The sequence below is a fragment of the Sinohyriopsis cumingii genome, chromosome 2 (assembly GCF_028554795.1).
Source record: "Sinohyriopsis cumingii isolate HCF-2022 chromosome 2, ASM2855479v2, whole genome shotgun sequence".
Lineage (NCBI taxonomy): Eukaryota > Metazoa > Mollusca > Bivalvia > Unionida > Unionidae > Sinohyriopsis > Sinohyriopsis cumingii.
In genome coordinates this window covers 169432760-169448653 of record NC_142962.1, presented here as the reverse complement: position 1 = coordinate 169448653, position 15894 = coordinate 169432760, and the positions used below count along the sequence as shown (strand labels likewise).

General features: G+C 36.5%; 2 protein-coding genes and 1 pseudogene across 2 annotated transcripts in view; 2 read left to right on the top strand and 1 right to left on the bottom strand.

The window, feature by feature from the left end:
- The window catches only part of LOC149806280 (uncharacterized), a 386203-nt gene that overhangs the window by 332789 nt on the left and 37520 nt on the right, over positions 1 to 15894 (bottom strand). The window contains exon 5 of the mRNA XM_089935557.1: positions 9395 to 9538. Coding sequence (XP_089791683.1) covers positions 9395 to 9538 — 144 coding nt within the window. The remainder of the gene's footprint in view (positions 1 to 9394; positions 9539 to 15894) is intronic.
- Positions 3226 to 4302, top strand: LOC149806282 (uncharacterized; annotated as a pseudogene).
- Positions 4784 to 5221, top strand: LOC149806281 (uncharacterized). The gene is made up of 2 exons (XM_089951259.1): positions 4784 to 4852; positions 5084 to 5221. Exons 1-2 carry the CDS (start codon positions 4784 to 4786, stop codon positions 5219 to 5221), a joined length of 207 nt encoding a protein of 68 aa, XP_089807385.1.

Here is a 15894-nt window from a genome sequence, read left to right as displayed (position 1 = left end):
AACAAAGGCTTTCTTTAATTTAAGGTCTACCAATCCATTCTTAACAGCAACAAAGGCTTTCTTTAATTTAAGGGCTACCAATCCATTCTGAACAGTATCAAAGGCTTTCTTTAATTTAAGGGTACCAATCCATTCTTAACAGCAACAAAGGCTTTCTTTAATTTAAGGGCTACCAATCCATTCTTAACAGTATCAAAGGCTTTCTTTAATTTAAGGGCAACCAATCCATTCTTAACAGCAACAAAGGCTTTCTTTAATTTAAGGGCTACCAATCCATTCTTAACAGCAACAAAGGCTTTCTTTAATTTAAGGTCTACCAATCCATTCTTAACAGCAACAAAGGCTTTCTTTAATTTAAGGGCTACCAATCCATTCTTAACAGCAACAAAAGGCTTTCTTTAATTTAAGGGCTACCAATCCATTCTTAACAGTGTCAAAGGCTTTCTTTAATTTAAGGGCTACCAATCCATTCTTAACAGCAACAAAAGGCTTTCTTTAATTTAAGGGCTACCAATCCATTCTTAACAGTATCAAAGGCTTTCTTTAATTTAAGGTCTACCAATCCATTCTTAACAGCAACAAGGGCTTTCTTTAGTTTAAGGGCTATTGATATAACCATCATTCAATTTTTAACAATTACAGATTCATCTATTTCAGGTTTAGGATTGGCAGTATTGTTGTAGGTAAGTAGAATGCAATGACTCAATATTTAGTTGAAATCTCTCTCCTGCCTGTTTCTTTTGTGTATTGGTTTATGATTTTCAAACTACACCAAGTCAGAACTCTTGTATACAGAAGGTGTTATTATAGTTTTTAAAAAGGTATAATTTGTTGTTAACAAAATGAACACAGAGAAAATATATAAGGCTTGTTAGACATGTTCAAGTCTAATACAAATAATTAAACTTTAAATAACAGTTACATATTTGACCATGCTTCAAGGTTTTGCTAAATACAAGTTACACACCAGAGATTCTCCACAGTATCATGTCATTCAAATAAAAAGATCAGGACTAAGAACAACTTTTATGAACTTCAAAATTCAAGATATATTCTTCTCTGGAGAAAGTTTTGAATTTTTACACCGGGTTTAAGGTAAGCAACACCATGTTGCTTATATATTTTTCTGTCAAGAAAGTTTTGAATTCTTACATTGGGTTTTTGATAAGTAAACACCATGTTGCTTATATATTTTTCTGTGGAGAAAGTTTTGAATTTTTACATTGGGTTTATGGTAAGCAAACACCATGTTGCTTATATATATTTCTGTGGAGAAAGTTTATAATTTTTACATTGGGTTTATGGTAAGTAAACGCCATGTTGCTTATATATTTTTCTGTGGAGAAAGTTTTGAATTTTTACATTGGGTTTTTGGTAAGCAAACACCATGTTGCTTATATATTTTTCTGTGGAGAAAGTTTTGAATTTTTACACTGGGTTTAAGGTAAATAAGCACCATACTGCTTATTCATCATAGCTCAATCAAGGACATCAGACTAATTTATTCAGTATGAACAAACATGCACACACTATTTGGAAGAAAAAATCTTTGAAAAAATAATTTAAATGAAAAACACAATCCTACCCAAAAGCTAACATAAAAACTTGCAGCAGCATCACAATTTGGTACTCATAAATACAACACAATGATGGTCACAGTGGAAATTATGGTCTGAAGATCAAGCGCTAACATTATAGGAAGTAGCATTCTTTTTTATCCAGCTGGACTGGATGAATAAATTAAGCACAATAATCCAATGAACAAATGCAAGAGAAAAATAAAAGTAAAGAAAACAGATCAAAACACTTCACTATTCAAAACAAAGATTAAAAGAACAAGGTTTGTTGACAGTACTTAAATAAACCTAGGCAGTGCATGACTTCATATGTATTTACTATCTGTGTTGATGACAGAAATCAAGCATTCCTTGTTAGGAAATATGTGAAAAAGAAAGTAAAAATAAATTGATCTCACTTCAAGCACTGTATCTATTGAGTACATTACTCTGTATCATAGTCCTTCAAGTTCAGAAAACTTTTCTAGTTTATTAACAAATATTAAAACACTCTTTACATAAATATTTCTGTCCACGATGTACATATAATGACACCAATCTATATAGATCCTTTATTCCAATGTAATGGTACCTTCCATACTTGTAGCTATTAGTACCATCACTGGAAGTATCTTTGTTTTGATATCTCAGTCTTAGTTACTCTAACAGTTTAAATATAGTGAGCTGCACAAGCCTCACATATATACATAGCATGTTACTCTGTCATTGGCATCACATGTATACATAGCATGTTACTCCATCACTGGCATCACATGTATACATAGCATGTTATTCTGTCATTGGCATCATATATATACATAGCATGTTACTCTGTCATTGGCATCACATGTATACATAGCATGTTACTCTGTCATTGGGATCACATATATACATAGCATGTTACTCCGTCATTGGCATCACATCTATACATAGCATGTTACTCTGTCATTTGCATCACATGTACACATAGCATGTTACTCTGTCATTGGCATCACATATATACATAGCATGTTACTCCATCATTGGCATCACATGTATGCATAGCATGTTACTCCATCATTGGCATCACATGTATACATAGCATGTTACTCCATCATTGGCATCACATGTATAAATAGCATGTTACTCAATCATTGGCATCACATGTATACATAGCATGTTACTCCATCATTGGCATCACATATATACATAGCATGTTGCTCCATCATTGGCATCACATATATACATAGCATGTTGCTCTGTCATTGGCTTAAACAGGCTCTCTTCAAAGGAAAAGTATCCTATATAAACAAGCCATCTACAAGAAGTATCTCATAGTTATTCTGGCGTTGTAGCAGAGTGATGAGTTCATAATAGGTGTGTCTTTGTTATCAAGATGGTGTTGTAGCCAGCTTATGACATAGTCCAAGCTATACCTGTTATTTGTCATTATTTCTTTTTGCTTATTTGTAATGGCTACTGATGAGGATGAAGTCCTCTCAATTACCAACCTTGAGGCCAACTCAGAATTTTCTGATTTTGGGCCTGATGATATGGCAGCTTTTAGCCAAGTTGAGGCAAGTTCCTCAAAAGAGAGAGGAGTTAAGAAGCCACGAAACAGAAAAATAAAGAGATAAAATTGAAGTCTGTTGTGACTAAAGTTCAGAAAGTGGCAAAATGCAAGCCTGTTATGGCGACCAAACAAGTGAAAAATGTCAGACATTCGAGGACATCAAGTCTCATATACATAAATAACCTGTCTGAAACAGATGTTGAGCTTTTGAAGAAAAAATTAGGCCTGAATGAAATATAGCCTGTTATGGCAGATGACAATGAAAATGATGCCTTTTTGGTGAACATTTACCTGAATTACATGTAGAAGTTGACAATGAAGGACCATATAGCTATTTTGATGTTACCCCAGCAGAGGGTGATACAAGTAGACCAATCAAGCAAATTTCTTTGAGTGGAAAAATAAATGGGGCATTATTTGATATTTTGCAACATAATTACAACTGTCTTTCTACTAGCAATGCTGATAATATGTGGCAGTTACCAACACTGAAAACTCCCCAAAATGGAGAGCCAATACCTAAATCCTTAGCAGAGCTGATTAATACAGCATGTACTTCTTTATGTGTAGCAGATGATATTGTACAGAAGTACAAGATCCCAGAAAACTGATAAGTTGGGCCTCCCACTTGTCAACCAAGAAATTTGGAATGACCTTAGCAAATGAGTTCACTCTTATGACAAAGCCTTTAGGGATATACAAAATCTTGTTGCTGCAGGAATTATGTCAATTGTCCAATTAGCAGAATTACTAAAGTCTCAGATTGCCACTAATGAAGAAGCAAAGACCCTAATTTCAGATGCTATTACCCTTATGGGTCAGGTTTAATATTATCTCTCCCTCAGAAGGAGGTATATGATTTGACCACATTTGAAAAGGAAATGTTCCAATCTTTGTAATATGCATATTCCCATAACATCCATGCTTACTGGGGATGATGTGGCCAAGGAAGTTAAAAGATGTGACACTGGGTGGTTTGCACTTGCAAAAGACAATTTTGGCCAAATTTACAGAGGTTTCAATAGAGGCCATGTTGCTAGAGGCGGTGGGCCCATACGAGGTCCAGGTTTCAATCAGAGGGCAAGATTTCAATCTCAACCATACAGTGCTCAAAATACGTACAGGTATCAATACCAAAATTCCAATAGAGGAAGGAGACCTGCCTATACTAGTCCCCTAGTCTCCACAAATTAAAATCTACAGAGGTAAGTTCTGTGGGAAAACTTAAACACTGTATTGCTACATGGAATAATTTAGATTTTGCAAACGGTTTCTGGGGTACAAAATAGAGTTTGATTCCATGCCTTTCCAGTCCTTTTTTCCAAAAGAAATTCCCTTTTCTGATGAGCAGAGAACCATTATATCCAATGAAATTACTGAACTTCTATACAAAGGAGCTATAGTTCCAACCACATGTGAGAGGAATAAATTTCTTTTGAACATTTTTATTGTTCCCAAACCTAATGGACAATTTCTGACAATTATTAACCTGAAACAGTTGAATAAATTTGTTCATTGTGAACATTTTAAGCAAGAAACATTTCAAATTGTTTTACATCTCATCCAGAAAAATGATTTTTTTACTTCAATTGATCTAAAGGATGCTTATTTTAGTATTCCAATACATATTATCAGAAGTTTTTAAAGTTTATTTGGACTGGTCAGCTTTTTCAGGATGTATATTTCACTTTTTGGGTTTTCCTCTGGTCAAAGAGTTTTCACTAAGATCCTAAAACCCATTTATGCATGATTTAGGCAGCAGTGCATTAGGTGTTCCTATTATATTGATGTCCCATTGAATTTGGATGGTGATGGTCACATTTGCTTGCAAAACACATGGACTATGATTGAGACATTAAAATCTCTTGGTTTCACTATCAATCTTGAAAAATCAGTGCTTATTCCATCTCAACAAATTACCTTGTTTGGTTATGTATTAGACTCCATACAGTTTAAGGTTTTTCTTACTGAGCAGAAAGTGGAAAAGATCCACATTTTTGCCAAGAAGCTCATTGGTAGAAAGTATGTTAGAGTACGAGAGTTGGCATCATTAATTGGTATGCTTATTAATGCTTTTTATGCAATCCTGGAAGCTCCAATGCACTACAGGTAATTGGAACATGATAAAATAAGAGGCCTTAGAAAAACAAACACTTTGATAACACAGTACAGTTATCTCCACAAAGTATCCAGGAACTTAAATGGTGGTATCTAAATGTGGCAGACAGGAATGGGAAATCTATCAGACAAGACAAGATTACTTTTACTATTCAAACTGATGCATCACTCTCAGGGTGGGGAGCTTATGCACTTGATTCAAACAGATCAATCTCTAGTAGATAGGAAAAGAGTGAGACCATTTTTTCCATAAATTGCCTAGAGTTGTTAGCAATTTCTTACAAGCTCTTCATTCAGATAACAAAAATATCCATATTGAGATTCAGTCTGACAACATATGTGCTATCTTGTATATTAATAATATGGGTGAAATGGCACCAATTCAATTGGATCAGCTAGCCAGACAGATTTGGGAATGGTGCTTGGAAAGGGAAATATTCATATCTGCAGTCCTTATTGCTGGCAAACAGAATATACAGGCAGACTTTCTGTCCATGAAATTTCCGGATCTGTTCTCATTAAATTATTCTTTGAATGAATTTCAAGATCATTTGGTGATAATACTGTTAAAATTTTCAAATTCATTTGACTAAATCCTTTTTGTTTTTGTATCCATATTCAAAATAGCCTAGATTTTTTTCTGACTTTCTACAGAATTAATAATCAGAGCAATGAAGTCTTCATCACTGAATTTGTTTTGTTCAATTTCAAGATTTGTTTCACTAATAATTGTGTACATATGAAAATTTGGTTTAGCTAGTTTGGTTTATTTACATTTGAAAATTTGGTTGCATATTTCACTATTCTGATTTATTTAAGTTTGAAAATTTAAATGCATGTTTCACCATTACTTTTCTGGACTGAAAAATGAATTAAAAATAAAAAGACAATTCAACAAATAAAACAAAAAATGAAATGAAAAAAAGAAAAAAGGTATTTTAAAAGCAAATTGAACCTTGCTGTACATTTGTACAAAATACCTAACTCATTGTCTAAACCTTCTATCCTGTGCATAGTACATTGGAACTGCATTGCTTACACTGACTGACATTTCAGAGAAAATTTGCTAAATTTAATCCCTAACTTATGGCAAACTTAGCACAATCCCAACATAAACATAAAGGATTAAACCAAGAAATATATGTCATCATGACCTTTTTTACACTAATGTCTACACAAGTCCTCATTATACAATTACAAGGGATAACAATATTAAGCTGCGTCCACATCTCTTTCATACTAATTATTTAGTCCAACATATATTTAAATATTTAAAGTGAGCCCAAAACTAGCAGTTCCCAGTTATAGTGGACACATCTTTTCATGTCCAATGGCCTGTCCACTTTAAATTCCATAAATAACTATACTTCTCGTAGTCAGAGCTGTTCATAATGGAATGGAAGTCTCACTTTGGGAGGCCACTGATCTGTTTCAGCCAACCCAGGATCATCAAATTTAACTGCTGAATCCAACTTGACATCTAGCCTGCTGAAACCAACCCCCAAAATGTCATAATCACACCTTCTTATGGATCCATAAAACCCAGAAATGGACCCACCATTTTGTTTCTGAAATATGTGTTAAATGGGTCCAAGCTTGTCAGGCAGACCAGGGCTAAAAGAAACTATGTAATCCCAGCAACTAAGTTATGTTATTCCACAGGCAATAGTGCCTGAGAAAAAGAAATAGACACAAATGCAAGCCAAATCTACTGATAGTGGAAATATAGGTCACAATGATCAAGTTTTTACTGAGAGGTTTTACTCCATGTTACAGTGATCAAAGTTTTACTGAGAGGTTTTACTCCATGTCACAATGATCAAGGTTTTACTGACAGCTTTTACTCCATGTCACAATGATCAAGGTTTTACTGAGAGGTTTTACTCCATGTCACAGTGATCAAGGTTTAACTGACAGGTTTTACTCCATGTCACAATGATTAAGGTTTTACTGAGAGGTTTTACTCCATGTCTCAATGATCAAGGTTTTACTGAGAGGTTTTACTCCATGTCACAATGATCAAGGTTTAACTGACAGGTTTTACTCCATGTCACAATGATCAAGGTTTTACTGAGAGGTTTTACTACATGTCACAATGATCAAGGTTTTACTGAGAGGTTTTACTCCATGTCACAGTGATCAAGGTTTAACTGACAGGTTTTACTATGTGTCACAATGATCAAGGTTTTACTGACAGGTTTTACTCCATGTCACAATGATCAAGGTTTTACTTAGAGGTTTTACTACATGTCACAGTGATCAAGGTTTTACTGAGAGGTTTTACTCCATGTCACTGTGATCAAGGTTTAACTGACAGGTTTTACTACATGTCACAATGATCAAGGTTTTACTGAGAGGTTTTACTACATGTCACAGTGATCAAGGTTTTACTGAGAGGTTTTACCTCATGTAAATACCAACTTATGTGACTCTATCAGCAATAGTCTCTGAGAAAATGACCCAAATGCAAGTGCTATCTCTAGTGTTGATGCCAGTTTGTGTGTGTGTGTGTGTGTGTGTTTACCAACATGTCAACACAATAATGGGTAATAGTACCAATCCAAAGCAAAGTTATAAAAATGTAAATATAAAGAAATATACAAAAGCTTTGGGAAGAAAAACCATTCTAAATAAATGTAAAGATGATAATCTACAAGGTTAAGTAAATGGTAATTCTGTCTAAAGTATATAAAATGAAAGAAATAGGTAAAGATAACATATAATCTGTAAAATAGAGGGTCACTTTTTTAATAATAATAATAATAATAATAATAATAACTAAATTTGTAGCTAATATCACATGAGGCCCTCCAGAGTACATGACAACTGTATTCCCTTAAAAAATCCAGGATTTTCTCTGTAGGTACATCATAATAAAATTCATTAATTTAGTGCACATAAAAAACATTTATGTCTAACATGGTGGAAGTTAATAAACTTGACAGGAAGGTGTACATTGGGAGGATAATGACTTGGCCCAAGTTTCACTTTCCATTAGTTATGCATGAGTCAGGTATCCTAAAGGAAATGGACACAATACCACACCTCAACTCTGTGATTTGTTCTTCCGTGTTCACTTTTCATTCCAAATATTATGCCAAGTTATATAAAACATTCCAATTTAATATATGATTTTTGAAGTCAGTTATACAGACTCTAGTTTTATGTACTAGATATAAATGGCATTTGGAAAGGGTTACAGAAATGTAAGTGATAGAAAAAGACTTTCACATCAAACATGAGCCAAATAATTTCCTGAATATAATTCTTGACCTCAAGTCTCCTCTGGTAACAGCTAAATTTTTAATTCATCACTTTTTGTATTATGTCAGGGCACAGCTATGCCATAAATCTTGTCTCTTTGCTACCATTTAATCTGGTTATGGTATCTTTTGTTCATCTTTGATGCAGTATCTGCTATTAGCTTTCCTGTACAAAAGAGTTTAATTAATGACTGCATCCCCTATTGGCTTCCTGTACAAAAGAGTTTAATTAATGACTGCATCCCCTATTGGCTTCCTGTACAAAAGAGTTTAATTAATTACAGCATCCCCTAATGGCTTCCTGGACAAACAAGTTTAATTAATTACAGCATCTGCAACTGACTTTCCGGGAGATAGGAGTTTAATTAATTACAGTTGTCAGCCTTGATGGTTACTAAAACACATACAAGTTGTCAGCCCTGAAGGTTAAACACATACAAGTTGTCAGCCCTAATGGTTACTAAAACACATACAAGTTGTCAGCCCTGAAGGTCACTAAAACACATACAAGTTGTGAATCCTGAAGGTTTACTAAAATACAAACAAGTTGTCAGCTGTGATGGTTACTAAAATGCATACAAGTTGTCAATCCTGATGGTTACTAAAACACATACAAGTTGTCAGTCCTGATGGTTACTAAAACATATACAAATTGTTAGCCCTGAAGTAACGTTACTAAAATAGATACAAGTTGTCAGCCCTGAAGGTTACTAAAATAAATACTAGCAGCCCTGATGGTTACTAAAACATACAAGTTGTCACCCTGAAGGTTACTAAAACACATATAAATTGTCAGTCCTGATGGTTACTAAAACACATACAAGTTGTCAGCCCTGATGGTAACTAAACACATACAAGTTTGCTAAGCATCAATTCCTCTTAAATTGTTTTCCTACTGGACTTACTTTGACAATAAGTCTTTTGTAGTGCAGGTGTATAACCATATGAACAATTTTTGCAAGATGTCTGTCCGTATGTCTCTTGATATGTACCACTTGGGCAGGAAACACAGCTGTTTTGTCCATAGTAATTGCCTGGGGGACAGGGTACTGAAATAAAGATAGGCATATTAATCAACAGAAACAGCTACGATCTTCAAGAAAATTCAGGCTTAAATTCATTATCTAGGTTCAAATAATTGGCTTTTATAACATTTATGCCCCCCCCCCATTATAGTGTCTTCTGCAGAAATTTTAATCTTAATCATTTTGTAATATTAATCATTTAAATCTGGTACAAGTGTTCAATTTTCACTGCACAAAATCCTAATAAGCCAGGATACATGCCTCAAGTTAAAAATTACAAGAGTCTCTAACGGATTGATGCCCTAATAGCCAAGATGAATTTGTTCAGATTCCAAGATTTTAATGCTCGTTGTAAAAAAAAAGATTTAACTTCTCTAATTTTGCTTTCAAAATTGAGCTTGACCATATCATCTAATTTTGTTGAGAATGTAATACATGTACCTAGATACACTGCTGTTGGGCATTTCTGCACACCTAAGGTTTTCGTTTCCAATATTGAAGCAAAACGCATACCTAATTCAAGCGATTGACAAAAATAAAATACAGCAATGCTTACCATTTGAAAAGATGCAATTGTCACCAGAATATTCTGTTCAAAATAATATTAATTTTGGACACAGGGGATACCACCCCCTGTTTTCCTGACTTGCGATATGTCGGCCTATTCTGCGCATAGCTTTGAAAAGATGTAATGTTTATCCATCTTGCTACAGAAATGAAATATATTACTTTTGGACTATTTTTGTCAGCAGTTCAGTCAAGTCATTAGGTCAGGTTTATAGCTAGTTTTATAAAATTCCATGTGAAAATGCCAATAAACGGCAAGAGATATTAAGCAAACTAAACCAATCTTGTAAAAAACTTAGTAAAGTTCAACATTTTATGAAAAATAAGCTATTACACGGAAGAGAAATAACAACGAATAGGACTTAATGTGTTTACAACATCTTGTTGATGGGGAAAAATTACTACAGAATTTAGAAACAGACTATACGCCGGGTAATTTGTTGAGCATTTATGTTGTAATGGCAAGTAGACACGTTGGGTAGCAGACGATTTTGTACGTGTGGGACAACTTCTTGCTAAATTGGAAACTTGGATTAGAATAGCTTTGTTTTAAGGTACACATTTCCATCTTTTATACAATGTATTTATTTGTATGATTCTAAAAGATGCATAATAAATCAAATTTTCTGGGTTACTGCTTCAAGAAGGTCATGGAGTGGGTCTTCAAGTTGCCATTTAGAAATCACATTTTTATGTGCATTTTGAGCCTAAATTTGGGATATTTTTGTCCACTTCATGAATATCACTTTTCTTAATGTATGATTCTTCTTTCTGGATACAAAATGGATTTTTGACCCAAAATAGCACGTGATCAAATGTTTACAGAAATGATGTATCGTTGCACAGAATTACCTGATGTGCAGAATAGGCCGACATGGCGGGTATATGAAATAAGATTTATTCCAATCTAAATCATATTCTTGGCAGTACTTTCTAGTACTTCAATTTGTACTTCCTACCCATACACATTTAGTTATTTCATTATTCATACTGAGCCCTGAAAATTTAGAATATTGGTAGATAAGGTTTAGAGCTGACTTAAGAGAGCCATCCAGGGTGAGAGTGGTGTCATCTAAATACTGTGAAACTAAATATTCTGCGTTATTTATTTTAATTCCTTTAATATTTGGATTTGTTCAATCAAATGGGCTAATATCTCTGGACATAAAAGAAAAACTTATAAGGATGGAGGGTCACCTTGTTTACTGTACATCCTCTTGATTTCAAACCATGGTGAGCACTGCCCATTAAAAGTGGCACAAGATTTACTGTTTTTATAGAAATGATGGATCTAGCCTTGAATTCTTGCTAAAATTTAGAAAATTTAGGACTTTATCAATAAAAGGCCACACAAAAGAATCAAATGCTTTCTCAAACTCAATTAAAAGAAGAAATCCTTGCATTTTTTTGAGCAAAACATAAGGTCATAAAGAGTACAGATATTATCTCATATGTATCTGACTTTAATGAAGTCTGTACAAGTACTACTTATACTTTTTTCATAGCATAATTTAGTTTCTGTTAAAATTTGTAGCTCATTTTGTGAAAGTGTTCCATCTTGTTAAGCTAAATTTGTTATCATCTCACTTGTATAGTCTCTATTTTCCAAATTACAGAAATATTTTGAAACCCTTTCCCCATCTTCAGTCCATTTTGCCTTAGATCTTACTCTGACCCGTTCCATCTTTTTGGCATGAATTTCCACTAATTTGTTCTTTTTCCTTTCTAATTCACGCAGATTATTTATTTTGTTTTCCTCTTTGAAAATAGTTTTTTCTCATTTGTAATTTGATCTTCCTGTTGTGCTTGTACTTTTTTATATGAAGCATAATAAATAGTTTTGCCTCTTATTTCTAACAAAAGCATTAAAAAAATAATTGGTCATTAATGGAAAATCTAGTGTCAGAAGCTGAAAAAAGTTTCAATTTGATGTGGGAGACACATATTTGTTCTGGCACTCTAGAACCAAGTTCTTAACAAATGCTATGTATTCTAACTCTTTCAATAGGGAATTGTTAAATTTCCAGAATGTTTTATCTTTTTATGTTATTCAGAAATTAAGAGTTACTAGGACTAGACTGTACTAGTGGCTTTTCCAGCTTGGTGGGAGGCTGATGGTCCCATGACTATCATTATTGTACTACTGGCTTTTCCAGCTTGGTGGGAGGTTGATGTCCCCATGACTATCATTATTATACTACTGGCCTTTCCTGCTTGGTGGGAGGAGGATGGCTCCATGACAATCATTATTGTACTACTGGCTTTTCCAGATTGGTGGGAGGCTGATGGCCCCATGACAATCATTATTGTACTACTGGCTTTTCTTGCTTGGTGGGAGGAGGATGGCCCCATGACTATCATTATTGTAGTACTGGCTTTTCCAGCTTGGTGAGAGGCTGATGGCTCCATGACTATGATTATTGTACTACTGGCTTTTCCAGCTTGGTGAGAGGCTGATGGCTCCATGACAATCATTATTGTACTACTGGCTTTTCCAGCTTGGACGGAAGCTGATGGTTCCATGACTATCATTATTGTACTACTGGCTTTTCAAGCTTGGTGGGAGGTCGATGGCCCCATGACTATCATTATTGTACTACTGGCTTTTCCAGCTTGGTGGGAGGTTGATGGCCCCATGACTATCATTATTGTTCTACTGGCTTTTCCAGCTTGGTGGGAGGCTGATGGCTCCATGATAATTATTATTGTACTACTTTACTAATGGCTTTTCCAGCTTGGTGGGAGGCTGATGGCTCCATGATTATCATTATTGTACTACTGGCTTTTCCAGCTAGGTGTAAGGCTGATGGCTCCATGACAATCATTATTGTACTACTGGCTTCTCCTGCTCGTTGGGAAGCTGATGGTCTCATGACTATCATTATTGTACTACTGGCTTTTCCAGCTTGGTGAGAGGCTGATGGCTCCATGACAATCATTATTATACTACTGGCTTTTCCAGCTTGGTGGGAAGTGGATGGTCTCATGACTATCATTATTGTACTACTGGCTTTTCCAGCTTGGTGAGAAGCTGATGGCTCCATGACAATCATTATTGAATGACTGGCTTTTCAAGCTTGGTGGGAGGCTGATGGCTCCAAGACAATCATTATTGTACTACTGTACTACTGGCTTTTCCAGCTTGGTGGGAGGCTGATGGACCCATGACTATCATTATTGTACTACTGGCTTTTCCAGCTTGGTGGGAGGTTGATGGTCCCATGACTATCATTATTGTACTACTGACCTTTCCTGCTTGGTGGGAAGAAGATGGCCCCATGACTATCATTATTGTACTACTGGCTTTTCCTGCTTGGTGGGAGGTTGATGGCTCCATGACAATCATTATTATACTACTGGCTTTTCCAGCTTGGTGGGAAGTGGATGGTCTCATAACTATCATTATTGTACTACTGGCTTTTCCAGCTTGGTGAGAAGCTGATGGCTCCATGACAATCATTATTGAATGACTGGCTTTTCAAGCTTGGTGGGAGGCTGATGGCTCCAAGACAATCATTATTGTACTACTGTACTACTGGCTTTTCCAGCTTGGTGGGAGGCTGATGGACCCATGACTATCATTATTGTACTACTGGCTTTTCCAGCTTGGTGGGAGGTTGATGGTCCCATGACTATCATTATTGTACTACTGACCTTTCCTGCTTGGTGGGAAGAAGATGGCCCCATGACTATCATTATTATACTACTGGCTTTTCCTGCTTGGTGGGAGGTTGATGGCCCCATGACAATCATTATTGTACTACTGGCTTTTCCAGCTTGGTGGGAGGTTGATGGTCCCATGACCATCATTAATGTACTACTGGCTTTTCAAGCTTGGTAGGAGGCTGATGGTCCCATGACTATCATTATTGTACTACTGGCTGTTCCAGCTTGGTGGGAGGTTGATGTCCCCATGACTATCATTATTATACTACTGGCCTTTCCTGCTTGGTGGGAGGAGGATGGCTCCATGACAATCATTATTGTACTACTGGCTTTTCCAGATTGGTGGGAGGCTGATGGCCCCATGACAATCATTATTGTACTACTGGCTTTTCTTGCTTGGTGGGAGGAGGATGGCCCCATGACTATCATTATTGTAGTACTGGCTTTTCCAGCTTGGTGAGAGGCTGATGGCTCCATGACTATGATTATTGTACTACTGGCTTTTCCAGCTTGGTGAGAGGCTGATGGCTCCATGACAATCATTATTGTACTACTGGCTTTTCCAGCTTGGACGGAGGCTGATGGTTCCATGACTATCATTATTGTACTACTGGCTTTTCAAGCTTGGTGGGAGGTCGATGGCCCCATGACTATCATTATTGTACTACTGGCTTTTCCAGCTTGGTGGGAGGTTGATGGCCCCATGACTATCATTATTGTTCTACTGGCTTTTCCAGCTTGGTGGGAGGCTGATGGCTCCATGATAATTATTATTGTACTACTTTACTAATGGCTTTTCCAGCTTGGTGGGAGGCTGATGGCTCCATGATTATCATTATTGTACTACTGGCTTTTCCAGCTAGGTGTAAGGCTGATGGCTCCATGACAATCATTATTGTACTACTGGCTTCTCCTGCTCGTTGGGAAGCTGATGGTCTCATGACTATCATTATTGTACTACTGGCTTTTCCAGCTTGGTGAGAGGCTGATGGCTCCATGACAATCATTATTATACTACTGGCTTTTCCAGCTTGGTGGGAAGTGGATGGTCTCATGACTATCATTATTGTACTACTGGCTTTTCCAGCTTGGTGAGAAGCTGATGGCTCCATGACAATCATTATTGAATGACTGGCTTTTCAAGCTTGGTGGGAGGCTGATGGCTCCAAGACAATCATTATTGTACTACTGTACTACTGGCTTTTCCAGCTTGGTGGGAGGCTGATGGACCCATGACTATCATTATTGTACTACTGGCTTTTCCAGCTTGGTGGGAGGTTGATGGTCCCATGACTATCATTATTGTACTACTGACCTTTCCTGCTTGGTGGGAAGAAGATGGCCCCATGACTATCATTATTGTACTACTGGCTTTTCCTGCTTGGTGGGAGGTTGATGGCTCCATGACAATCATTATTATACTACTGGCTTTTCCAGCTTGGTGGGAAGTGGATGGTCTCATAACTATCATTATTGTACTACTGGCTTTTCCAGCTTGGTGAGAAGCTGATGGCTCCATGACAATCATTATTGAATGACTGGCTTTTCAAGCTTGGTGGGAGGCTGATGGCTCCAAGACAATCATTATTGTACTACTGTACTACTGGCTTTTCCAGCTTGGTGGGAGGCTGATGGACCCATGACTATCATTATTGTACTATTGGCTTTTCCAGCTTGGTGGGAGGTTGATGGTCCCATGACTATCATTATTGTACTACTGACCTTTCCTGCTTGGTGGGAAGAAGATGGCCCCATGACTATCATTATTATACTACTGGCTTTTCCTGCTTGGTGGGAGGTTGATGGCCCCATGACAATCATTATTGTACTACTGGCTTTTCCAGCTTGGTGGGAGGTTGATGGTCCCATGACCATCATTAATGTACTACTGGCTTTTCAAGCTTGGTAGGAGGCTGATGGTCCCATGACTATCATTATTGTACTACTGGCTGTTCCAGCTTGGTGGGAGGTTGATGTCCCCATGACTATCATTATTATACTACTGGCCTTTCCTGCTTGGTGGGAGGAGGATGGCTCCATGACAATCATTATTGTACTACTGGCTTTTCCAGATTGGTGGGAGGCTGATGGCCCCATGACAATCATTATTGTACTACTGGCTTTTCTTGCTTGGTGGGAGGAGGATG